The 21,933-nt window shown below is 38.3% G+C and overlaps 2 protein-coding genes across 3 annotated transcripts in view; one reads left to right on the top strand and one right to left on the bottom strand.

Annotated features, from left to right (window-relative positions):
* The window catches only part of Cmss1 (cms1 ribosomal small subunit homolog), a 294,743-nt gene that overhangs the window by 204,249 nt on the left and 68,561 nt on the right, over window positions 1-21,933 (bottom strand). The window lies entirely within an intron of this gene.
* Window positions 1-21,933, top strand: part of Filip1l (filamin A interacting protein 1 like) — a 91,005-nt gene that overhangs the window by 4,027 nt on the left and 65,045 nt on the right. For both annotated transcript variants that reach the window (XM_048422365.3, XM_085685649.2), the window contains exon 3: window positions 1,727-1,905. In XM_048422365.3, the coding sequence (XP_048278322.3) occupies window positions 1,727-1,905 (179 nt within the window). The remainder of the gene's footprint in view (window positions 1-1,726; window positions 1,906-21,933) is intronic.

The following is a 21,933-nucleotide window of genomic DNA, read 5'->3' as shown; positions in this document are numbered from 1 at the left end:
TGTTTATTCTAAGACCTGCCTGAAACTAATGTGGCTCAAAGCTGGCTGGGAGAAATGGAGAACAAAATGAAAATAGGATCATTGTGACAGAGGATACAGTTGACTATGAATAGAGCCTAATGTTGTGACCCTTTAGTACAGTTCCTCATGTTGTGGTGACCCCCCCCAACCATAAAATTAGTTTCGTTGCTACTTCATAACTACAGTTTTACAACAGTTATGAATTGTAACATAAATATCTGCTAGTTGACCCCCAAAGGGGTTGCAACCCACAGGTTGAGAACCACTGGAATAGAGCCTGTGTATTCCCATTGGTGAAAGTTAGCACTATCAGTCATAAGGAAAGAATGGGAAGAACTGGAGGAGAGACCACTTAAGTGTCAGCAGACTATGTAACAAATCATGGCAGTAACTCTTTAAAGCCTTCAACTCAACTCTCTGATGAAGAAACCAATAATCATTAGACAAGATGGAACAAACACACTAGAAAGCAAAACTTCATGTATCATTATCCCGTCTTTAGAGTGAATAAAGCTTTATTTTAGTTCATTACAAACTAGATGATGATCTATTATATGACTGCTTTTCTTCTAAAAGAAAATTTTCATAGTATATATTCACTGTACATGGTGTTGTGTAATCTAAAGACATTTTCATCTAAACCTATATTGTATAGGATGATGGGTGACTAAAGTTAAAGCACACACCCGGCAGTTGTAAGTGTCTACCTAAGGACAGATTCATTTTTATTTTATTCTTTTGCAATTAGCAAGCTACTTTTAGATATTTATTTATCTAACTCAAGGATCAAATTTAATTGAATGCTTTCCCTACAGCAATGTACTATTAACAGGTTAATCTTATCATTATTTGACTATTAAATTCTAAAAGCAGCTTACTTAGCTCTTCTCTACAGTAAATAATGATTTGACAGTACTACTGTTGCTGGTCCCTGAAACAACTCACAAATACTGCTGTTTTCATTTTCAGCTTCACTTTCCAAAGCTAGCTGAGAGAGGTCTGCCACTCTGATCACCTTTAGTAGTTACTGATACAACCACTTACATTGTTCCCAACTGTTCCATGCATTTATCTCATCTTCTTACTGAAAATAAAACACTTACAGTTCAAATATCAAACCTCTCTTGTTTTCTCGATGGCACTAAGATGAAAATTTCAGATGTCTGTAAAGTGGTTTAAAATGTTCTTTTAGAAAAAAAAATGAAGACTTCTCAGAAACTAGATATTAGTTAGCAATGGCTCTGCAGGCAGGCAATACAATTTATAGTTTCAGTGTTCACGAAACGACAAACCAAGTTTCTTAAAAACCATCAAGAGTAATATAATCAACTCTTTTTAAAAGAGTATTTTAAAATATATAAAATTGTTATCATAAACCTGCATAAGAAACCTGAACAGCCAATGTGAGAATTTAGAAGTCAAAGGGAATTCATCGGGTTCTAAAAAATTTCTTAGTTCTGCTTTATTTTTTTCCTAAATGACTGAGTTAACCTGTGGTTTGGATTTTTAGTTAATTTTATGCCTTTTAAGATGTGCCTAAAATATCATAAAATGGTACTTGGCATTAAATTCATGAGCCACAATATTTTTAAACTTATATGATAAAACAAAGCATAAACCAGTATTTTATCAGTTACAGCTTGCATTTAATGTAAGTATTCTGAGTAATGAGTAATTAACAGGCAATAAATGCATTTTTTTGTAGTTGGATAAAGTCATAGAAAAGCATAAAGACTCTCACAGACGAATCCTGGAACAACTTTTAATGGTAGAAAAATCCCACAGGCAAACCATAATGGAGATGGAGGAAGAGAAGAAAAAACATAAAGAATATATGGAGAGGAGCGATGAATTCATAAACTTATTGGAACAGGAGTGTGAAAGGTAAGAGCTGCACTGGACAAAACAATGACCCCTTCTGCTTTGGTATTACATGTTACAACGGCTGGAAGTACTTCAAGAGTTAAAATGAAACACATTCTGGTCTCAAGGACCTTACGGTCCAAAGTGAGGGAAACACATATCTAAAGGCATTATCAATACAGTACAATAATAATTATGGAAATATAAATACTGAATTCCCAATCCTCTAAGAAGAGGCAAAACTGCATAAAAGACTAGGAGAAATTATCCATAATCAAACATTCAAAATGATTTTCAATGTAAGAGGTGAATATGTGTAGGGGCATGAGGTGTGGAAAAAATGGCTTGGGTCCTGAGGGAAGCCAAACATAGCTACAGAAGAGGCTGCAAGTGCAGCCCGAGAAAAAGAGAGTCGAGCGCCCACCATAAACACTCAGACCATGCAGTGTCTGCACAACTAAGACAATAAGAGAACTGTGAGAAGGAAAGTGAGGTCACCAGGTATGCGTTCTTAAAGAACAATAAAAGCAGCATGGAGGAAAGACTGCAAGAGCTGTCGACTAGAGGCAGGAAACCTGCTTTGGAGGCAACTACCCAGATAAGAGAGATGAGGGTGTAAACAGGAAATATTTATGATGGAGAGTCCACATAGCAACTGCTGAGACTGAAGAGATGTGCACTGGTCATAGGAGTTATTTAGCTGGTATTCTGGCTATGCACCAAGCTGTGAAATATGAAAATGGGACACAGATTTTGGTTGTGGGATTTCGGTTGAAGAGAAAGGTAACACATGGAAGTGAATACTGATTTAGACATATCTTGGTGCCTTCCAAAACCTAGAAGAAAAAAATGTGTATGAATTTTACCTATGGCAGAAATACAGGTCTATAAAGTATGGGTTTATGTACGAATTTGCAATGGGTAACAGTTGAAGCTGTGTGTGTAGATGTCATCTGGAGACAAAATGTTAACAATGGAACCCTTGAACCAGTGCTTGTCTGTTTTCTGGGAACTTAGTAAAGAAAGCCAAGAAAAGAGAAAACAAACAAAAAACAAACACAAAAGCAAACCAAACCAAAACAACAACAAAACGAAAAGCAGCCTAAGGATGAGAAAACCAGAAAGAAGAGAAAGTTCATGAAACTAAGGAAAAATGTGAACAAAACAAACAAACAAAAACGAGTGAGCAGTCAATCAGAAAACAAGCAAACAAGAAATCAAAACAGAACAAAAAACATGCAGGAAAGCATGGGAATGCCCTAGGTCTTGTGACATAGAAGACACCAAAGGAACTTAAAGGGCCATGTCACTAAGACATGGGGAGAAGCCAGTATAAACCTTTGAACAATGGACGAGAATAGTTGTTCCTGGTGTGAAACAATATTTGAGAAGTATGTTCTCAAAAGTAGTTTGGTTGACAAATCTTTTATTACCATACATAGGGCCAGTAACTTGTTCGACTTTGACCTGCTTTGTAACAGCATCAACAGTGTAGACATCCCCACCGCACAAAAGGACAATTGGACCACTCCTCAGACACTGAAAAAAAGAAAACAATGTCTGCGAAATCAATTTCTACATGTGTAAGAGTCACACTGTTGACACTAAATTCAAACAATCAGAATAATGCAGGAAAATGATCTGTGAGCTCCCATTTTCAAAACACCAGCAATCTCAACTGCTTTACTCAAATATTTCTGTTTTGTATTGTTTTTGAGACAGTCTTGTTGTATTGTGCAGACTGACTTTGACCGTGAGACAATCCTGCCTCGGCCTCCTGAGTGCTTACACTACCAAACTGGGCCAATAAATTTACAGTTAGTATTTTAGCTAGGAAGCTAAAGTTCTACCAATGTCTCCACTAATAGTGAAGTTTCATTTCTTTTCACATAATCTCATGGTCAACACTCACTTAAGAATACCTGTCCTTATTCTATCCCCATTCTATAGATACCCATTCTATCCCCCTCTAAGAGGTTTATTTTATACATGAGAAGTGGGGACAAAAGTGAGAGATGTCCTAGCAAATTTGAACCTCATGAACTCTGAGATATTTGCAAGAACAGATTTTAAAAGTTCAAGATATTTGGCACCAAGTGAAGATTCAACTCAGACATTATAAATATATGATTTCTTAGTCAATGAGACAATGTTATATTAATATTATTTTGAACCCCCTGTGGTTTGGCACTAGTGGCCTCATTTGGCTGCCATACTGTCTTGGCATTAACTTCCTAACAGACACTTTCTTTCATCTCTCCTTACCATGACAATTCACTGACCATGGTCGGAGTGTTGCCTGGCAGAGAACAAAGAGGTGCAGGCTGTCCCTTTCCAGGGGCTGACCACATACTACGGCAAGATGACAGAGATTCTGGCTGAGAATGTGAAAGGCTAATGAATGGGGCATGGTTCTCATGTTCACAGTCGTGCTCATCTTCTGGAGCAAGGCTGGGGAGGCCATCCAGAGTAACACTGTAACCCTGGGAGGCAGATAGATATGGCTGCTTAATTTCAGAAAGCAAAGAGGAATAGCTCAGAAATGCAAACAAAAGACCAGTGGAAAGAGGGTACAGGCTAGAGGGAAAGAAAAAGAGTCAAGTGTATACCTTGGAATCAGTCTGCTAACGATGGCATTTCTACAGGTCACAGAAGAGCTAAAGAAGTTCAGTGGATAATGTTTGTCTTACAGGATGCAAAGTCTTAAATGATAAACAAACTGAACAGGCATTGCAAAGAAGTGGGAAAGGGGACTAAATTAGATTGCTGCTCATCCCCTGCTTAGCCAGTGTAACAGATAAGTGAGGATTCACTTGTTTCCACTTGTCAAGGAAAAGTTTCCAGGTGGGACGATTTGTGTGTGAGAATATCAAACTTACTTTCTCCTCATAACACACAGAAACTTCTTCCTTTACCTTGTCTGCACATCCAGTTCCTGCTCTTGGAAATGTTGGTACATTCCCCCTCACATTTGCTCTAGGCTGCCGCAAGGGAGGCTGCAAGCCTGTCATGGCATGACTGATACCTACCTACTTTAAGGCCATGAACATGAGATTTCTGAGTGAACACCACCTAACAGGAAAAGGGGGAAACTCCAGTGGGAGAAACTCTAGGGTTTCAGGTAAGCACACACAGCACTTGATTACAAAAGAGAAAATGAAACATCAGTGTCTCATTTTCAAGTGGCATGGAAAGGCGGCATGCTATCACTGAACCCTTTGAACTGTGGTGACAGTCACCCCTTCACAAAGCTAGACTACTTTCCTTAGAGGAACAAAGAATATTATTTACTTCCACAAGGTGATGTAAGTCACTTCAAAACTTGTGGACTTGCATACTACAGTGAAACAAAAGATATAAACCCCACTTAAAAGGGGGTTGAGTGAGTACAGCTAAAAAAAAGATTATCTGACTTAAAAGTCTTAAAATAAAAAAAAAAACACTGTGAGGGTTTAGCATTTAAGTATTAGTTAATATCTGCACAGAAAAAAAACTAAGTAAGATATTACTGAGGCAATTAATGAGCCCTTAGAGGATACAATAATGGATTTCAAATGAAGGTTAAGGCTTTGTGTTTTCTTTGGAGAATTCATTTTATATGAAAAAGCCTAAAGGAGCCTGATGTCACACATTGAGTTCAGGCCAAAATGTTTGCCAAGTGATGTCGCTGTCATAATCAGTAAGCAATTGGCTTCCCCACTTGAGGGAGGGAAGGGCCAGGGATCAGTCCTGAAAATCATGCTTGTTAACGTAAAGTTTCCCTAGCTGTAATCTGCATAGTTTGATGGGTCCACACTACCTTATCACACCATGTTTCATGACAGCTTTTTGCTTAGTGACCAGTTCTGTTGAGTGAGTATGTTTGTCACTGATGACCTGAGTTATATATATTTGGCTGAATTACAAGTGGAGTCTATGTAAAAAGTTTTACACAAAAGCAATGCCAGTAATTTTTGGCCTTTCTGGATGGCTTCACAGGAAAGCCAAACAAAAATCACTTTCAGTCAGTGTAATTTTGTAAAAATTTCCCATAAGTGAATACTTAAAAAAAAAAAAGCCTGCAGAATTTTTCTTTAGTGTGAAGGGGGGGGGGGGGATATGTAAAGGAGTAAAAGAGTCTTCTTGAAAAGACATTCACTCTCTGACTAAAGTGAACCACATCTATTATTGTATTGATGCCCCTGAAAGAGCTAACGCAGGAAGCAAATATTGTTACGGCAATTGCGTAAAAGTGTGATTTCAACCCTACATGTTTCTAAAGCCCTAAATTGCTTTTCTGAGTATCTTGGCAAAGTCATTTAGTGGTGATAATTCAACTTTACAGACTAGAAACTTGCATTAGCTTCTTAGGAGCCACACTAGGAAGGCATCACATGAATACTGATTTCTTAATCCTGTCCTAGCCAGTGACTGACTTTGGCATCCTGACTACTAGAGGAAGGTCACCAGGGGTCTACATTCATGGAGGAAGGTCAACAGGGGTCTACACTCATGGAGGAAGGTCAACAGGGGTCTACATTCCAAGGTTGGTGCTTTAATCACACTCTAGTCCTTAGCTGTTAGGTTTTAGTGAATAACAAACCACTTTTAACCCTTCCTTTGACAAGAAGAAATTTTATTCCTATTATTGTAGACTTGTTTCAGGCAAGATGATGGAAATACTGAGTCTTATTTGATCCTATTGTTAACTGACTCATTAGATAACATTAGATAACTTTCAACTCCTCTCCAAAAACATCAAAACTCTCTGGAGGCTTTGGATATAATCCCTTGAAACACAACAATGAGTGAATATAACAATATCTAAACTTTTACTTAAATGAGTTAAGTACCTAGGCTCTTAGCTTACTACTGTGGCTTACCAGTCACTCACTGGTTTATTAAAAACATGTAACTGTATACTGGCTACAAGACAATCCTATAAAAGATACTGATGGGGTTGAGGGAGAGCTTCATCTCCCCAATGCATTTACTTTAAAAGGCAGACACTACAGTAGATTTGAAATTGTGTGGCATATAAGACATTTTAATATACAGAAAAAAGTTACCATGTAGTAAAATAACATGGCAAACTATTCAAGAGAAATCAACAAGCTCATTAAATCAGAGAATTTTATGTCTCGAAACTATGACCATTAGGATTTTTAACATATTTTGTCTTAAATGTCAGCTTTTCCAATATCCCACAAAACAAAATACCCTGGTACAACGCTTTACAATTTCACTTGCTAAAAGTAATATTTGGAAAGCCAGCAGTCTTACATTTCAGGCACACTAAACTATTGTTGTAGAATAAATTGCATACAAATGCAATCATTTCCTTTCAGTTTTCTGGGAAGGAGTTATTTGTATTACATATTCTCTAGACTATGTCCAGCAAGTAGTAAAATGGATGACAGCTCTTCACTTGACCTTTGTCGTGGATATCCAGTTATTTGTCAGAACAAAATGGAGACCCACCATAAATACATATTTTGATATTGTACTCTATACAGAATTGTGTAATCAATCTTCTCTTCACACACCCCACTTGATACCTAGCAGAGGAGCTATGCAGGGATGCAGAGATGGTATTACTTCATGAACACCAAATACGCATTTAAGAGTCTACATCACAACTTAGGTTTTAACAGATGCCACAAAACCATATCCATGGCACTGCACAATTCAGCGGTTTTTATACATGCCACATAATTAGAGAGGTCAGAGTTTCTATGCAGTGCTGATGCTGTTTGATTGTTTTTCCTTCTCAGGAAGCTAAGCTAAACTTCACAAATGATTTTAAATGTAAATTCGGCTGTATAATGATTAGTAAATTTAGCCCATTCAAAAGACTAGGGATGTTAAGAAGCAGTCTAAAAGAAAACCTAACCAGCACAGTGTGGTCCAATGATGAACTAGGAGCTTAAAGATGTGGGAACATGGACCACATCAGTCAGTCACTGATGCTGGTGAGAGTGAGGATGCCTCTACTATTAACTTCCAATTGAAAATCAGTATTTCCATTCTTAAAGGTCATCTAGATTTCAGTGTACTTCACTGTACACTAACTAAACCTAATACCATCTGCAAATCTGGGACATTTATAACCTTTCTAATCTTGACAGTGCCACTACAATTAAAGCACTAGTAGTCAGGTAATATCAAAAGGTACAGAAATCTCAGAATCTTACAATTTGAGCTAGAACAGACCTATGATGAAGATAGATCAACCTTCTGATTTTTGAACTGAAAAAAAAAGGAAGGGGAGACCTACTAAGTTCCAAACAAGAAGTCCAAAAATCTTGTTGCTGAATAATTACATAGCCAGAGCTGGAGTCAGGTGTGATGTGGGATCCCCCTCTTCACAGCATATAGAGAGAGGAATCCTACAGCATACAGAGGGGAATTCCCCATCACAGGTCTCCTAACAATATACTCAGTGCTACTCTCTCTAAAATTATCATCACTATGCACCCAAACCTTGGACTTGGTATTACAGGAGATCCAGAAGACATCGACAACCTAACCACAATACAGTTGAAAACACAAGAGAGTCATAAAATAATTTGTGGGTAATTCAGAACTCACCTGCTAATTTTATGGTATAGAAACCAAAGTTGCAGAATTATGAAGGTTCAGGTAAGGGGAATTTAAGAACTGTTGACTATTCTACAGCCAGCATAGCACTTAATTCAGAAAATACATCAGTAATGGTAAATACATCTACTAACTGGCTCATAGTTTCTTGCTTTACAGCCCTGTAAAAGAGGAATCTAAAGACTGAATGTACAAAGTCAACCTCAAAGTTCCCTTCCATTCAGGCCATAAAATACAAAGAGGAAGAAGAGTAGTAAAGCCGAGCACAATGAAAATTACAGACTCAGACATAGAAATCAAGGTAGTATGTTGGAATTGAACTGTGTCCTGAATCTGTAACTTGCAAGTAAGCTGTTCAGGAGTATATTAACCCTTGAGATGTGAGTACAAACATATCAAGCTATCAGGATGGGAAGGACAGGCAGTGATGAGTAGTATCAATGCACAGACAGGCCTTACAGAAGGCCCAAGATAGCTGAGTTAACAGCAGAAACTCAGGACAGGAGAGCTGAGGTTGGAGAACGGTGTCCAGTCTAATGCACTATCTGACCATGAACAAGGTATATCTTTAAGACTGTGTTTTCATTTAAAAGAAAAGTGGGCTGAGTGCTGGTGGTATGTGCCTTTAGTCCCAACGTGAGGAAGGCAGAGAGGTTGATCTCTGTGAGTTTGAGGCTAGCCTGGTCTACAGAGTGAGTTCCCAGACAGGCTCCAAAGTTACAGAGAAACCCTGTCTCGAAAAACCAATAAACAAAAAAGCAAACAAATAAATAAATAGATAATGTGGCTCTCCAGCTGCTGCTTAGGGAGCCTCTGTCAGGCAGCTGTTTTCTAAGCTGTTTACTCATAAAAGTGTAATGTGTTGTCTTTTTCCTTCTTTCTGTTCTCTTTTTTTCATCTGCTGCCTAAAGCATGCTTTCCAGGATACTCTGAAGCTCCCCACCCACTTCTGCCACACCTGCCTGCCTTCTGGGACCCTAACTTAAAGACATGTCTAAGGCCCTTCCCCTTCCATCCAGGTCACCCTTCTGACATCAAGCATAAAGAGTTTCTACTGTTATGAAGGCGCCTTTAATTCGGGGAGACTTGGGGTTTTCTGGGACTACCAGAAATGGAAGAGCATATACACCAGGTTAATCAAGGAGGACTTTCCAGACATGATAACACTGGGCTAAGTTGTAAATGATAATCTTCTCTTTTGCAGCACAGATATCATTAACTTGATCATTTTTCTTTAGTCTGTTAAAATCCAAGTGTCTTCTGAAATCATGGACTTTTTTTCTGAAGTTCTTAGATGACAGTCTGGGACACAGTGAGTGCTTAATAAATATTTGATAAATGAAAAAAACCAAAACAACAACAACAAAAAGACATGTGTAGCTCATTTCTCTTTTCAATCTCCCTCTTCTTGGCAGCTGCTAAGATTTTCAGCTTGCTTTCCCTGTTGATTTTCTCTGAAATTCCAATAAAATTGTTCTTGAACTTCCTTGAAGGGAAAAAATACATGAATTTCGTTGTAATAACTAAGTTACAAGCTACACAGGGAGTATAATAATAGAGACTGCATCTGAATTGGGAAGTATTTTCCAGACAAATGGGACATTCCATATAGATACATATTAAGCACCCATTTCATATAGATACGTATTATGCACCCTGAAAGACATTTATTACAGTATGTTGGCCTACATAATTATAAATACTATAAAGTCACATGGTCTCCCATCTGCAAACTGTTGGGCCAGGAAAAGCAGCAATGCAATTTGAAAACCTGAGAGCAGATGGCCATTTCCAGGCTATGTCTGAAGTACTACAAACCAAGAGTACACAGGTCAGCGCAGGTTGATGGTTCGTCATTCACCTTTCTCCTGACTTTCTGTTCTGTTCTGGTCTGGTCTTCAAAAGGTTGATGATGCCCACAAACACTGGGGAGAGGCAGATACTCTACTCAGTTTCCTTCTTCAAACATAACTTCTTCGATAAATAGGACACAGTCCAAAATATTGCTTAGCCAGTAATCTGCATCCTGTGGCCCAACCAAGTGGACACATACAATTAAGCAACAGAATTACATTCTTTACAGTTGTCTGTCTTCAGAGTGCTTTGTTTACATTTTGGGCCATGCCATGGGAAATTCTGAAGGTTGTCAAGGATTTAATTAGATCTTTGGTTTGGCTCTGAGGATGTGAATGAGAACCATCAAGAAAAATGCTGTTCAAGATAGACACAGATGTAAGCAGGAGCAATGAGAAGTGACAGACAGGTGAAAATGGGATACAAAGGGGGCGGAGTCACAGTTGCACCTCAGCATAGAGGTCCTCTGACATTGTCTAATAACCTAAAAGGATGAAACAATGAGCTGAAGTAGGACAGTGCTCAATGACCTTTGGTTTAAACCTCACACCAATGAGGTATCGTTGGGGGAAGTCATTGTACATGGATAAGCAGAAATGTTCAGTGTGGTGGTATTGATAGGATAACCCCAAAAGGAGACTCTGAAGTTACATATAACAGCAACCACCACAATTTAAAAAGGTCACAGAAACAACCCACTCCAGTTATATACTTTTTATGTCCTATAATTTTCACTAACAAAAATACCAAGAACATAGCTCTAAGTCCTTAACTATAGTATGTAGATATATTACAATTTAACAGAGCATCCTTTGTAAGCATTTAGATTCCTTCCACTTTCCTTTACTATAAAGAATATTATGATAGCTTCACATTCCAATTAATTTATGATAACTCCTAATTGTTGCTTTAGGATAAATTCTTAGATGTAGATTACTGGGCCACAGTTATAAAACTCTTTTATTTAAGAGGTTTGAAACGCACAGCTAAAAGGCCAGCTGTAGGTGTTTATACTAATAACAACAATAATGGAGAGTCTCTCAGTGTATGCTTTATAAACTTATCTGGGAAGAATCTTGACTATGACCTCATTTAAACATATGATGTGAATGCATGCTTCACATATCATGTGAATGTCAATAGGATGACTCAGACTCTCCCATTGACTTGGGCTTTGAGTTTTGAAGAATTATTTATGGAGGAAAAGCCTTTGTACATCATCAAAAATACACTGAAAGATAATAATATTTCTCTAAGGAGTATTTTGATCTTGCTAATATGATTTCAGTGTATTTTCACCTGCATTCTCCACCAAATACAGGTTTTTAGACATAACATCAGTAGTCTTCTTGAATGTCACCTCTGCTGATGCTTCTCTAAAAGGCTGAAGCTCTCCTCTATTTACAAATTCCATATCAAGCCATTAAGGCCAAATTCAGGCTCCTAGCTCACATTTCCTAGAATGTGACATATTTGCAATAATAAACAACACTCACTACTGGCCTTACATGGTTCTAACAAGTCTGCTTTGTTTCATAATATGAGATTTAAGGACCACTTCACCAAATTCCTCCTCTAATAATTCAGTTAGCATGGATAACACACGTGGCAAATGTAATGAAGAAAATGGGTCAAAAGATGCTCCAAGCCAATGTGCATAAATTGTCCATCCTGTTCTGAGTCTTGCTTCAACTACTGAAATCAAGGAGAGAAACCAAAAGTTTATAGTACATCTTCAAGAAAATGTAGTATATCAGGAGCTCTGGTTGGGGGGGGGTAATCAGATGGGGCCAGGAGACAATCCTTGGTGAACGGATTTAACCCCATTTCTACTGCCGGCTCTGTTACGTGCTTTTTCTCATTATTTATCATGTACATACACTTGTTTACTTTCATGAATTTCCCAAACACCATGAATATAACTGAGATGCCTGACAAGCAGTAACAGCTCCAGAAGTAACACAATCAGAATTTATGAGAGTGAAATGTGCTTTCTGTGTTCTTTAACTAAAAATAAGGAATGTCTAATTCTGTTTTACATATTACACCTTAAATTTTGGCAAATATGATAGTCAAGGCACTCTGTCCCTTGAACATAAGAATATATTCAAGTAAAGGAAAAACAAAGACAAGAGACTTTTCTACCCTGATCAATGTGTATAGAAACATCAAATTTATTCCAATTTGAACATATATAAATATAAAATAGCCAAAATCTCACTGCCTGAAGAGTTTGATAATCATAATAACAAAAGGGGATCACAGGGGTACAATCAACATTGTGAGAATTCTATATGACAACCTTGTATCATTAACAAAACAAGGAACAAACAGAGAGGTAATGTGTTAAATAGACTTAGAGATTTCAACAAAGTTTAGTGCATGAACTATTTAAATTGTTTTATGTTTTTCTGACAAGGGCATACTATGCATTGGTCTTGACTTGAGATGTTGCCTGAGTGTTAGGATTATAGGTGTTTACACTACACCTGCTTTATTTGAATCATGATTTGAGGACACTTGGGTAGGGAGAGAGAGGGAAATGCAAATTTGAACATTATGCGAAATACACAGAACAAGAGAATTATTGCTAACGTTTTATGTGTTAATAGTTCTGTGGATATGTATTTTAAAAGAACCCTTAATGGGCTGGGAGTGCAGCTCAGTTGGTAGAATGCCTGTCCAGCATGTGTGAGATCCTAGGTTCAATCTGCTGGCACCACATAAACAGGACACCATGGCACAAAACTGAAATTTTAGCACTTGTGAGGTAGCAGGAGGATCAGAAGTGTAGGGTCATCTTTGGCTATACAGTGAGCTGAAGATCAGCCTAGTATACCAGGGAAGGAAAGAAGGAAGGAAGGAGGGAGGGAGGGAGGGAGAGAGAAGGAAGAAGAGAGGGGAAGGAGGAGAGAAGTAGAAAGAGGAATGAAGGGGAGGGAAGGGAAGAAGGAGGGAGAGCAGGGGAGGGAGAGGAGGAGAAGAAAGAGCATGTTGATAAATTCTGAAGACTTTAGAGCAGTTGTTCTTAACCCTTAACACAGTCCCTCATGCTGTGGTGACTCCATCTATAATATTATTGTGTTGCTATCTCATAACTGGAATTTTGCTACTGCTTGAATCGTAATATACATATCTGATACGCAAATGGTCTTAAGTGACCACTGTGAAAGGGTTGGCCCAGACTCGAAGGGGTCATGACCCACAGGTTGAGATTACTGATTTATAGGAATGGTCATTTCTGTAGGAGGAGGTATAAAAACTTCCTGACAGGCAGCAACTAGCTTGAAGGCATTTAACTGGCAGAAATTATACCCACAGATACAAAGGAAGTAAGAAAAACAATCTGTGGATAGCAACATGTTAGGTTGTGTGCCAAAACCTGATTTTTCCCTTTATTTGGAACTCAAACCACGCAAAAAAAAAAAAAAGTCTCATCCTGACACCCCAATTTGTCAGAGCATCCACAGTACATACAAAAAAAATGCATATTAAGTGTCTAAAGCCAAAGTTGAAGGGATCTAAGAGTAGAAACAATAGCAACAAGACTAACAACCAGAACATCATTATAAGCAGAGTTCTTTAAAAGTGGATTGCAAGTCTGCCATCCCATTACTGTACTACTTCCTGATAATGACTTTATAGCAAAATGAGACTGGAGAAATACATTTCCATTTGGCTGCAGCAAATGGAAAATTAAATCTCATTTTATCCAAAATCATAAAAAGGGAGCTGTTGTAATATGCTACCTAATCCTTTTTGCCTGGCCTAAAATTAGCTAATTACAGCAACATGTGAGCAAATGGCAATGAAATATAACCTAGTGAAAAAGCAAAAGGGACAGGGGCATCTATTTATTTTAAATGTGTGCGAGCTCTGCCAAAGGGCATTCCAGTCTGTATCCCCATCCTCAGAAAGAGTAACTCAGCTAACCTCACTTAGATATATTATCCTGTCTTTAGCCATCTTTTGAGTTGGACTCCAAGCTTATTGGACGATTTGAGGAAGGAGTGACATGAGTTCCACCTGCAAACAGGACAGAGTCTTGTCCTCTGCCTTCTAGCCTCACACTTCTTTGGGACTGTTAAAAGGAACTACTTGGGCACTCACCTCTAAAAGCTCACAAAACTCTGTTTCTGCATTAGGTTTGCTGAGAGAATTCTGAGTGTATTTGCATTCTATCAGTCCACAGTGAGTCAGGCTATTCCAAACCGGTTTTCTAACCAGAAAACTGAGAAGTTTGATGACACATTTAGGTAAATATGCTCACTGGATGAAGTTATTTGAGTTTTTATAGCTTTTAATCCTCTGTGAGCTTTGAAATCCATACAGGTTTTTAGACTAGATTTAAGTTCACCTGAGTTAAATAACAGAAATTATATATAAACAAACTCTATTAAAAACTTCATGGATTCTGGAGAGTTAAGATTATTTAATATTATAAAGAGCAATTAATGTAAGTTGATCTGAAACTGAAGCCTTTAACTATTAACTAATCAGCCTTATTCCTAATTAAAATCTTGGCTCAGGATAGACTTCTTGCCCAGAGAACTAAAAATCTCATTCAGTCTGGTTGGATGACGACAGCTCTGGCTGACAATGATAAATGAACTCTGAGTCTGAAGGGTTCACTCCAGTGAAAGAACAGGAAAGGGGTTGCAGACCAAGGCTCTCATCACCTACTTTGCAGGCAACCTGAGAATTCAATAGGCAGTTGAATGCAAACACAATAAAAATGTGGTAAAAGCACATGCCAAAGTTATCTAAATTAACTGACCTGATAGCAACTGTAAGTTATAAAAGCTAACTAAAACTTGCAATGTGGGGGACTTTCTAACCTATCAGATGAATGACAAGATGGATCAAGATGTAAAAAGATTCCTCTAACAGCCACTGTTAGAGATATTATTACTTCTTTGTACAAAGAAGACTCTTCCAATATATCTACTGTGATCTCTTTTCTCTTGCCCTTGAGAATGTTTGCTTCACCTAAAAGAAACCTTGATCCAGGCTCACATTTCTGCTCCAAACTTAGATATTTTATTATTTACTATTACCACCCTTGGGAGCAAATGATTAAGAAATAATTAGAGAACAATTGACTGGTCCTAAACTTTTTGATACTGGTAACTTTCCCTGGCCTTCACGGTGTACACAATCCCATGCGTGTGCACATACACATGCACACACAGTAATATAAACTAAGATTTATTTTATCAGTTTCACCATCATAACGAAGTCTGGCTCAAAACACCTCTCTTGCTTCTGTGTCTGCTACTCAGTCAGGCGAGGAAGTAATTCCACAAGAAGATGCTCAGTATTTTCACATCCACAGCTTGAAGTCCCTGCTTTCAGGCACTTTAACCACCATCTTGTTCTGGAAATGCTGTCTTACAGCATTGGCTCCCTAAATTCTGCAGAAAGAGTTCTCTGCAATGGTGTAGTGAAACAAGAAGCAACTTGTAGAGGAAAGAGGTGTGGAGTACCTCACAAAGGACTTTAACTAAGGACTCGGATACAGTTCAATTGATAGCATGCTTGCTTTGGCCCCAGGCGCCATGCCCAGCACTGCATGTAATTTATGTCTCTAATCTAAGCACTTAGAAAAGAGGAGGCAGGAAGACCAAAGGTTCACATGCATGTGACAGCTCTTGCCTGTACTCCTAGCACTCCTGAAGCTGAGGCAGGAGGTTCACTCATATTAACAACACAGTAAAATCTCATCTTGAGGGGGGAAGAAAAGGAAATAATGGGATTTATTTTTGTTTGTTATAAGGGCATTAGGTTCTATTTTGTATATTCTATATAAAAACTACACAAAGACTCCTTACAAAGAACTGGACAACTGGCTGTAACAATTGAAAAGGCAACAGTTATAGTTAGCTTCAAACACTCCCAGGGTCTGAGATGAGTTACCTCATTTAGTCTTCACCATAACCCTCTGAATGGGTGCTATTATTGTACGCTTATACATTCTGAAGACCATTAGTAACTTGCCCAAGGTCACACTGGTAGCCACTGTGCAGGAAAGTAGGCTGAAGGTCCAATTCCTAAATCTAGGTAGGTTTAACCCTTCTCTGCATTGGTGCCCCAACCTAGGTGATCACCATTGTTTGCCAGGAGAGGTACTGAGAAACGCATATTTCTGGGCCAGTTCCTAAACATGATGAAGTAGGTTCCTGATTGTGGTGATCAGAGGTGTCAGCACAGTGGCATTTCAAATATGGTTCACATGTTCTTTCAAGATGCCAAGAGAACACAAGGGAAGCCAGTTGTCAAATAGTTGTCTAAGTCAAATCATCTGCCTGGAATAGAAGCAGATTCTCTTGTTCCACACAAACCTCTTCTTTACTATGTAATAGTCAAGAAGGTCATGTTACTGTGGGGTCAAATGAGGAGACAGTCATCTATGTCAGCAGCTAGGATCAAGACGCATGACTGCAGGAGCCATGCTACGGAAGATGAGCATGATACAACAGAGCAAATCTTCTGTGTGAGAAGTGTTGAGTCAGAATTATACTCAGACAGAAGGCATGGGAACCCGTGTAGTCAGAGCTTAAATCCCTGGCCATGCATTGCAGGACCAGATCCAAAATATTAATATTCAATATAAATATTGAAAATTCAATTAGAAAAATCAATTTTTCAGCTTCTGAAAAATTCAAGTGTGTAGTTCATTTGTCCATTTATTTCAAAATATTTATTGAGTACCTTTCACATGCAATGTACTAGATCCACATTAGATCCTGAAAGGCAGGAAAGCATTTGGGTAATGGAAAATGATGTCATCACTGATTACAGAACCAGGAATGGCTCTGTGGAAAGGTAGCATATCAGCTGCTCCTTGAAAGACAGGCACAGTTCAAATTGAAAGAAAACAAGAGCATGGGAAACAGAAAGAGCATTAGATGTAAGCCCAATGGTATAAAGGAAGGAGATTAGGGCAAAAAGTATAACCAAACTCAGGAAACAGTGCAGAGTACACTTTGGCTTAAGTCTAGGTATTGTGGATAAGTAGTGGAATCAATGGTTGCAATGCCACAGTGGTCAAAGAACAACTAGCTGCTGTGAGACTGAGAAAGCAGCAGGCAGCTGAGATGCATTTCAGCAGCACAAAGGTAGTAATACAATGTAATATGAGCAAAAACAGCAGATCGGAGTTGAAGGAATACTTACAGTATAAACTAACTGGTGCCTGTGAATTATTCTGTTGTTGTTAGGGTAAGAGAAATGATATTTACATGTATGGTTGTTAGCTTGGTGTTTTTGTGGGACTCTGAATAGTGGGATTTGGGGTGTCCCTGACTCTTTTACCTACTCATGGGATCCTTTCTCCTATCAAGTGGCCTCATTCAGCCATGATATGAGGGTTTGTGCCTAGTCTTATTGCATCTTGTTATGCTGTGTTCGGTTCATATTCCTGGGAGGCCTGTTCATTTCTGAAGGGAAACAGGAGGATCCGGGGATGAGGAGGGTGGAGGAAGTGTAGGGAGGGGAAACTGTAATCACAATGAATTATATTTTAAAGAATAAATAAAAAGAGAGAAATGATTTTAAGGCAGGAATATGGAAAATGAGGGAAAAGGGCAAAGTGCACAAAAAGCATCTTGCCTTCAAGTTAGAGATTATCATCTCTCTTTACACTTCACTGATCTAACCCAAACTCACATGACAGCTTCACAGTGTAGGAAAAGCTAGAAGTGTCTGGCCGAGGGTAGGAGGATACAGACAGTTGAAGTTGAAGTATAACTAAGTCTGCTGTGATCTTAGTACATCTGCAACTTTCTGTATCTCAAGCTTTATTACAATGTGTTTATTTAGTTTGATGGAGGTGAGATTTGGGGATGGAGGATGCAGGCTACAGTGTAGTGTGTAATGGATCCAGGACAGCTCATCTGTTCCCTCTTTCAACCACGTGGGGTCAAGGAATGAACTCACGTTACTAACTGACAGCAAACCTTGACCTACTGAACTCTAGCTCCAGTCCTGCATTTCAATTTTATATTCATAAATTTGAAGGATACTATTTCTTGAAAAGGTCAAAAACTATCAATTATAAGATTAAAAAATGGACTTCATCAAAATTAGTAAATTCTGTTTAATAAAATGCAAAATTAACAGGATAAAAAGATAAACCACAGATTGGGAGAAGATATCTATTTGAAAATATCCAACTAACAAAGACTTAGAATATGTAAACAACATCCACAAAACAATAACAATAATAACAAGACTGGTAACTCATTATGAAAAAGGAAAATATTTGAAGAGATGCCTTATGAAAAGGGATATTCAATAAGTTTGTGGAAAATGAGTTCAACATTGTTAATTCTTGAGAAATATGCATCAATAGTAAAGTAAGGGTCAATGGTAATAGCTCTGCAATAATAAGAGTACTTGCTTTGCATGAACAAAGCTCTAGGTCCCACTTGAGCACTAGAAAAAGAAAAACTGAACCCCATCTAAACCACCATAAAACAAAACAAAACCCAAACCCTATTCATCCCTATCAGAAACACTAAATCAAAAAGACACTACCATCTTGGTGTTATGGCTCAGACCTATAATCCAAGCACTCAGGAGGCTCAGCTGCCAAGATTATCAGGCTAGCCTGGGCTAGTGAATTCTAGGCCAGCATGATCTAAAGAATGAGACCCTGTCTCAAAAAAGACATTACTAAATGTTAAGAGGAAGTAGAATGGGCAGAACTTGCATACATTCTTAAGAGACTATAAATCCTATTTATAGACACATCATTCCATTACTATGAGTCCACCCGTGCTCTATCCAAAACAGACAGAAATAATCTAAGGTAACGGAGGTCAAAATGGCGGTTACTTCCAAAAAAGGAAATGGATAGAAACTGAAAGGTGCAAAAAGAATAAGGTTACACCACATATTCTAAAGCTGGGGCAGAGAGAATAGCTGGACTCCACAGTCTGGAGCATTGCTGACATGGTTGGAAGATATGGAGGGGCTGATGAGCTTACTTTGGAGTGTTTGGTCGAGGAAGCAGAGAGGCCTCCCAGAGTATGTGCACACATGAGTGAGACAGAACATAGGAAAGCAAAGGCTAATGATAAATAAATATTTGAGAGCTCGAGCAAAAACGGGAAAGCTTTAAGAGTATGGAGGTGGTCATGAAGTGGTAGTGAAATAAAAAACAGATGAATGGGTTGTGCTGGTGGCAGGAGCCTATATTTTCAGAGTAGAAGAAACCAGAAAAGAATCTCTTGGACACAGAGTTTAAAGAGGTCAGTGTCTATGAAGTTAGCAAAGAATATTTTATGAGAGTCTGAAGAGACCAGTGTTACTAGGTGTTAGGAAAGAATTGCTCTACGAGACAGGTTTAAAACAGGCCAGCGTCTTTCAGGCCAAAAGAAAAAAATCTTAAGGATTGGGCAGGCAGCCAGCTGTGTAAAAGGTACAGAAAGGGCAGAGGATGTCAAAGAGAACCTGCTGGATGTGATAATGAAGTCACCTAGCACACTGCAGTGTACAATCTCATCAGGGGAAGGCGCTGAGCCCAGACTTCCTTCCAGAGGCTGGTGAGGATGTGCACATGATGACTGCAGCACTGCTCTTCCAAGAGCTTGCCAGGGATTTGGAAAGAAAAACGGGGTTGGTCACTCAGGGAAGTAGTGAAATTGGAGGGGAAGTGACAAGTGAAATTGAAGACGCTCAGACTGGGATGTGGGAACCAGACATGACAAGTAGAGCCAAGTCCTGGAGAAGAACAGTAGGTGGTCACCACAGGGAAGGGAAGTTGAGATAGGCATGAACCTGAGGTTGACTAAAAATCAACAAATGATCACAAAGGAAAATTTAAAATATCAAAGAAATGTGTGGCCTGGGCCTAGGTTTGGAATAGGAAGAAGATAGCCAGCTAACAAAGATTAATATTTGGAAGGTTCTTCTATTTATATTAATGAAATATTAAAATCCCTATTTAAATTTTGTCATTCAAAACCTCTAGTGCCTAAAATGCTGCCTTGTAGAAAAAACAAAAAAAACCCAAAAAACTAAAGCAAAAACAACAACAACAAAAAAAACAACAAATAACAAACTTACTATGTATGTAAAACTAGCAAATATAGTTCCAAATACTAGATTGGAAAACAATGTTTTTCTCTCCCCACTAAAAAATCAATCTAAGATTAGGAACCAAAATACAAATGGTGAAAATAACAAAACAAGCACATCCTAATGATGAAACAGTATGGTCTACTGCTCCCGCAGACCTTTGTTTACAGTGAGAATAAAAACCATGTACTCACCATTAAGAGCGATAATAACAAAAACATTTGCCACTCTCTGCTGCCAGGAATATAAGTGCTGGTCTGAAAGCTGGGCAACTCAAAGCAGGTAAGCAAATTAAGGCCCAGTTAGATTCTGAAATAAGAGTATTTGCTTAGGAAAACAAGATGCATATCTCAAGTTACTTTTCCTGCCCAAGGATGTTGCTTAATTTAATTAGCTTGGGCTTGTTTTCTATTACTTAAGGCCATATTTTTTTATTACTAAATGAAGATTTATTCATTTGTGACAAATTAGTACAAGTAAATAAAGCACCAGGGACCTTAACTTCATCTTTCTTTCAAGTGTTTGTGCAGTATTTTCGTATGAAACATCCTATTTTTGTTGTTGTTGTTGTTTGTTTTATTTTGTTTTTAAAGCAAGAATTCCCTTTGAGGGGTCTAGTCACTACTCCAAAATACCCAGGGTCTTTTATCATGGATCTACAAAGAATGTTATACACAGGAACCTATGAAGATGCCTGAAAATTATAATTTATTCATTAGCCAATTACAATTCTTCTAAACTTTATTTTTTAGCCTACCAAACCAATGTGACTAATACTTTAAAACTGCACAAACCTGTTCAGATTTACATTTGCATGTGTGTACAGAGAGAAAGAGAGGAGAGGTGGGAGGGAGGAGGCAGCTTACAATTTAAATTTTTTTTCACAATAACCATATGTAATAGGTATGTTTATTAGCATAGTTTTATGGATGGAGAAACTAATGCCTGAGAAAATGCATAGGCTACTTAGGGAATCAGTTAAAAATGGGCAGGGAGGAGAATTGAACCCAGCAGTGTGGGTGATCATTTGTTTATCATCTCAGTCATAAGATAATAAGGGTCTGTGAGTAAAAATACTTCCTTCATGGATGAGGAAATGGAAACACAAAGAACTATACAACTAGTAGCCATCCGATTCAAGACTCTGCTTCTCCTACCACAATGCTTATAATCTGAATAGATTTTTAGCATACCCATTTTCCACCTCCAGGTTTTCCAACACTTAAACTATCTCCACATGGGAATCACCCTATTTCATTCTGCTTACACGTGTGAAAACTCCAAACTGTTAAAACTTTCGTACCTAGAATATAACACTTGAAAGTCACGTATCGTGTTGATCGTGTTGCGTTTAATGTGACTCTCTTTCAGACAAGAACTTTGTTGACTTGTTAACCCTTTCAGTTGTCCGGTCTCTTGCTGATAAAGGAATGGAGTCCAACATTTCTCCCCTGCATCAAAATGAGTTTTGGGGTATATTTCATGGGACTACCTTCCACACTATTCTCCACCTGAGAATAGTTGACAAGTACA

This window comes from Myodes glareolus, chromosome 2 (genome assembly GCF_982192425.1).
Source record: "Myodes glareolus chromosome 2, mMyoGla1.1, whole genome shotgun sequence".
In the NCBI taxonomy this organism is placed as follows: domain Eukaryota; kingdom Metazoa; phylum Chordata; class Mammalia; order Rodentia; family Cricetidae; genus Myodes; species Myodes glareolus.
Note: the sequence above shows the minus strand (reverse complement) of the source record. Positions and strands in the feature narration are given on the sequence as shown.